Source organism: Nestor notabilis, unplaced genomic scaffold (genome assembly GCF_000696875.1).
Source record: "Nestor notabilis isolate BGI_N333 unplaced genomic scaffold, ASM69687v1 scaffold1276, whole genome shotgun sequence".
NCBI lineage: Eukaryota > Metazoa > Chordata > Aves > Psittaciformes > Psittacidae > Nestor > Nestor notabilis.
Window position 1 is genome coordinate 13,648 of NW_009932183.1, and position 5,696 is coordinate 19,343.

At 35.8% G+C, this 5,696-nt stretch overlaps 1 protein-coding gene across 1 annotated transcript in view; it reads right to left on the reverse strand.

Moving 5' to 3' along the window:
* Positions 1-4,107: 4,107 nt before the first annotated feature.
* Positions 4,108-5,696, reverse strand: part of CRISPLD1 (cysteine-rich secretory protein LCCL domain containing 1) — a 40,272-nt gene continuing 38,683 nt past the window's right edge. The window contains exon 14 of the mRNA XM_010016236.1: positions 4,108-4,766. Within this exon, the coding sequence (XP_010014538.1) occupies positions 4,715-4,766 (52 nt within the window). The 3' untranslated portion in view covers positions 4,108-4,714. The remainder of the gene's footprint in view (positions 4,767-5,696) is intronic.

Sequence of the window (5,696 nt, forward strand, 5' to 3'; positions counted from 1 at the left end):
GCTATTAGTACTTTTTACAAAGTGCTATGATGACTTATTGACGTAGGCATCTGTCTCCTAGCAAACAGGCTAAGACAAACAAGATGTTTAACACAGATCACTGAACAGCTGATGGCAAATTTCAAGTGTCACGTTATCATCCTATGTTAACATGGAGCAGGAATCACATTTTATTGTATTTTCGTTGCGCCCTAGTAGATAACAAGGGGCTATTTAATAACAATAATATCAGTATTATACTAGTTCCATCATTTATTCCTGACAACATAGGCAGGCTAAAGCTAAGGCTGACAGCATGGCTTCTTTTCCCATATGCACAATGTATGCCTTTATAAAGTCACATGCAATTTTCTGAATACTGAAGTATGCTATCATTTGTATATCTAAAGCTCTGTAAGATGCATATTATACACTGAATGAAACAAAACTCTTCAGGCTTTTCATTCCTTGTATAATTCCCTAGAGTTCCACAGACACTATAAAAAGCCTTAAGACATCGAAGTGTGACAGTACAGTATTTCATACAGTACTTACATAAATTTCCAAACAGAATATTGCACTGTATGAATAATCTTTGTAACTTCCAAATATTTACAGTTCTGAATCTGACCCTTTGTACGACTAAAGGAAATAAACCTTCCTTTGTGTATTTGCAGGAAGCTGGGTTATCTGAGTTTTAAGCAAATTCAAAACATACTTCAAAAGCAATTGCCACACAGAAGACACTGTTTATGTTAGTAACTTGGTTACATCTCTGCCATTTGAAGTAAAGTGCCATGCATTTTTCTGAGCAAATGTACGAATACACAAAAAAGCTGATGTTCCTTTTCTACTTTAAATTCGCTAAGAATCTATAGACAGCTGACAATCTAGATATTTACATAAAACTTGAAACTGAGTACTACATCAGTTAAAAGGCTTTGAACTCACACACATTATCCCAACCTGTGTTTCAGGCTTGCTTCCAAACACACTTCATGTATAATTTCTAGATCAGTCAGTTCCCTATGCAGAAATCAGACACAAAGAAGTCTGTAAACACCGCAAAACTCAGTATCCACAGAGTTTAGGAAATGTTTCTTGGTTTCCAAAGTTCCAGCTAGACCTACAAGTCTTCTGTTGCCATGAGTATGCATCCCAAGTTCCCTCCAGCTGGAAGAGATGCAGCATAGCAGAGGTGTGCCTCCTTACTGAAAAGCTCACCAGGCAAGTGAACTATGCTTGCCAAATATTTGACTCCTTTCCAAATGATTCCTATGCTTTTCTCTTGAAAAGATTTCTCATGAAGCAGGTCATAATGGGAAATATCATGAAATTATGGGCAAAGGTTCATATGTACTCTTCCCTGCTTCACACAAGCTTTTAAGGAGCTACTGTATTCAGTGGGTTTACATTCCTTGATATTTTAGCCCTTTCAGCTTTACTTTTTCATTATCCTTTTTTTTTTAATTTTCAAGTCAAGAGCATAATTTTGTAACTGCTCAGTTAACTAAATGATTCTTCAGCATTCAAAAGTTTATTTTCTGCTAAATTTTTTCATTAGGCTTCAACAAGTTTTCTGATACTGCAAATGAGTGCAAGTTACTCATCTGGGCTTTGTGTGAATTAGTTTTGACCATCTGGCATATAGTTGCAAAAATACCAGTGTGTAGGTCCCAGTCTACAACTGCTTGGAAATGTCAACTTATTGACTCATTACTTACAGTAAATACATGAGAGAATTTCTCAAAAAGCTGATGCTGACTGGAATATTTATATTATAAGGAATAGAATCATTGCATGTGGAAAAGCAACAGGAGTCCAAAATTTGTACAACAGATGTGAAGAGAAAGAATTGCTTACCTCCCTTTATTCTTGTCAATATGTTGCTTAGTAGAGCTGCTCACACCAACCATCCACACACATTGGTGTTAGCCCCTACTTTTCCTCCCAAAAAGCACTAACTTGGTTGTTACAGCATCAAGGATCCATGCCTGCCCCCTTGCACAGGAACTCACAGCAAATGTAGGCTGGACTTTACAGATAAGAGAGGAGAGGGAGCAAAGATATACAGAACAAAAAAGGTACCAGGAACAAAAGTAGGAATAAGACGAGAATTTTGTGCAGCAACTCTTTCCACATGGGACTTCACTCACCCACCTACCAAAAGTGGGCAAGCTGTGGTTATGACTGAAGGTGTGACTGTCTTGGTCTTTCCTTCATCCCAGGCTCTGCCCTGTCCAAAGAAAGGGGTTCACCCTACTGCCTGGTCATCAGAGCCAGGCTCTGCAGCACCTTACAGGCTTCCTATGGGCTACTGAGGCAACCGCTGGACCATGGGCCAGGCAAGTGACATGGAGAGCTGCTGGATGGCAAGGCCAGGATGCAAGAAAGTGTCTTGTCTGTGTGGAAAGGGACATTACTGCTGCAATTACACCATTTTGCTTCAAATGTCTCCCTCAGCAGTTCTGCATGGCCTTAATCTCAGCCTTTACTCCATTTTATGTTCTGACAATCCCAACAGTAGGTATTGCAAGACCTTTCTGTGTCACTGTTTAGGTGCTTTTAAGGAAAGGAGGTGCAAGTCTACCTCAAGCCTTTGAGTGACTTGGATTCCTATTGCAGTCAAGGTCTGCTTGCACTTTGGTTTCAGTTCTGCAAAACAGTTAATGCCAGTATTGCAAACCTATAAAAAGCTTCTTTCAATGGCCCCCTGCAAAAAACCTGCAAAAAAACAGGTTATACATCAAGGACTGCTTTCCTCACTCATCAATTAAACGGATTTCCCACATGGAACCCTCAAGCTAACCATGAGTCTTGTGAAGCAAAAAAAGCAAGTGTAATATAAAATCCTGCTTGTTCCCAACGAATGTAGCTAGGAACTTTTGCACACGATGACAGGAAAGGTGGTGGGTTTTTTAGAATCACTTATGACACAAAGTTCTCCATTAAAATGAGATAGCAATCTGTTCCCAAAGACCCTGGTCAGGACTTGAAAAAGTGACCAGAAGACTTATTCATGAAACCCCCAATGTAATCTATAGAAGTTGTGTGCCTATATTGCCTTTACAACTTTTAGAGCCTCAGATTATGTTTACTGGTTGGTCCTACACTTGCAATGTTCAGGTCAGAAAAAGCAGATTTTGAGTGGCTGTTACTTTTGCCTTACTGAGGCAGAACAAATAATTAAAAAATAAAGGCTGTCAAAGGTACTCTTACTATGTAAATTAATTTTATTCAAAACAGAGTCAAAAACCTAACAAAGCTTGCCTAACTATATGAGGTAGTAAGTACATGTAGCAAAACAGAAGGCAGAATATAGTATTCTGAAATATGAAGAATACGAGTAAGTTTACAAGTTTGAAGGAAATGAATTCAACAACAGAAACAAAATATACCAAAAATAAAGTTTAACAGCTTTTCAGTTTTAAAGCACCAATACACTTTTCATAGAAAGAAACAAAGTATCACCACTACATGTTCTTCATATACCATAATATGGTAAAATTAATGCACAACGCTGTTCACCATAAATGAATTTTTTAAAATGATGAAGCAACAAATGACAAAATAGTCACTGAGCTCCGTACCACTATACTTCCTGGCCTGCAGGAGTATTTGCCAGGTCATATGGAGCAAGATCAGCCTTTGTTTTTTTTGAACATTTACCCTCACCATAATGTATAGTATATGGATACCATGTACAGCTTAAGGCCTCAAGCTTGTAATTTTTTTATGTTATGTGTACAATTCTACGTCTTTGCTGAAAACCAATTTAGGTAAATTGAAGGAATTACACAAATAAAGCATGTATATGTGCAGAATCACACTGCAGAACTGATGACTTATTCCTTAATTTCAGGTTACTCTGCTTCTCAGGATGAAAATTTTCTCAGATCCTTCAAGGTTATGTATATCTCTCTCTCACTTTCCCATTCCAAGACAGATCTGTGAAGGACCGGGCTATAATGAATTCCTTATTCAAACTAAAGAGCTTAGCAGCATCAAATAGACATTTATTAACGTATTTAAGAAATAATAAACATGAATGACCCAGTCTCATAAAAATATTTTTGCACTAAACATGCTAATATGACTCAGGACTTCCCCATATTTTATATTTTCCATTTTATTTCAAAATAGGTATTTGTACTTGTTATGATTAGTGTGAAATTGAAAACAGTCTATCTCTTCATTTACGCTTGCATGGCTAATGCTACTGCAAATCATCAAAAAGTTATATGTATTTTCATTTTAGTTTAAGGCATGATTTATTTTATTGACTTATTGGCATGGCTTCATTTATGTACATTGGAAATAAAAACTCAGACCTCCCTATGGTATAACTTCAAGGTTATTGTTAGTGGCATATAAAAAGCACCATAGAATAATATATTCAGATGAAGAAAACAAAGGACATTTATGAGCTATGAATTAACTGTATAGGAGTAACTGCTAAGAAAATATAGCAATTTTTAACACAGGATTCAAAATATTGTTATATATCATTATAGATTTTCAAATGAATTTTTCTCCCATGTTTACTTTTACAGATTTTTTTTCATTAAGATATATATATATGTAATTTAAACTTTTTGGTGGAAAGCAGTATACATCTTCTGTACAACAATGTTACAGCTTTATACAAATTTTAGGAGAGATAAGAAATGGCCTTCATTGTTCTCTTCCAAGTGTTCTGTTTTCACTTGCCTGTTTTACGTTTTACTTGCCAGACTCAAACAACAGCAAATACTCTGAATGCCTTGCTTCCTGGAGGATTCTGTAAACTGAAACATAAAACCATGCCTGATGTTATTTTTAAGACTGCAACACTCCAATGACATTTCTTTTTAATTGTTAAATACAATTCCAGAATGCTACAACTCTTCTTGTGACTACTCATAACTTCAGCTAAGATTTAAAAGAAAAAAATAACTTTCTTTTTTTTCCCCAAGCAGCTTGTTATGAACAAGTCATAACATAAAAAAATTCAAGGAATCCTTTGTGATGGGAGATTCTTGTTTAAAGAATAATGCTTTATAAAGCAAAATACTAAAAAAAGTTTTCAGGAAAAAGAGGAAGCATCCATCTTATACTCACTATTCTAATAACTATATTCAGAGAGAACTTGCAGACCTAAAAAATCACTTGTTGGTTATATGATGAAGAACAGATTTCTATAGAGAATTAATATTTTACAAAAACAAAGGAAATTTCTTCTGAATGGATAAATATCTGACTTCAAAAGAAATGAAACTAAAATACTCAACTACAATAAAATTTGTTAGAGTAAATATTTTTTTGTCTTACAAACTGAATCGTATTTAATGGTCCCATTGTTTTCTATATCGTAAACCCTGTCTGAGACATATCTGGGAACAAAAGGGAAATGGAGGTGAAAGTAAGGAAGGACACAATGAAACAGGTTGCATGCAAGGGCATTAGAATCAATCTATCATCTGAAACTTGCATAGGACTATTTTCCAAACCACTGATGTTCCTAACTTTACCAAAATGGTAAAGTACAAAAAATGACTAAATTTGCATCACTTTTCCTCCCTACATCTCTACTCAATGAGGAGACTGATATGGAGAACAAAAGTGTCTAACTGGAGGGTCATTGGGAGAGGTCAAAGAATATGTAAATTAAGTCATTCACTAAGGAAAGGAAATCTGTATTTCAGAAGTTTCCAAGCTTGTTGAAAGGTTTGAGGGAA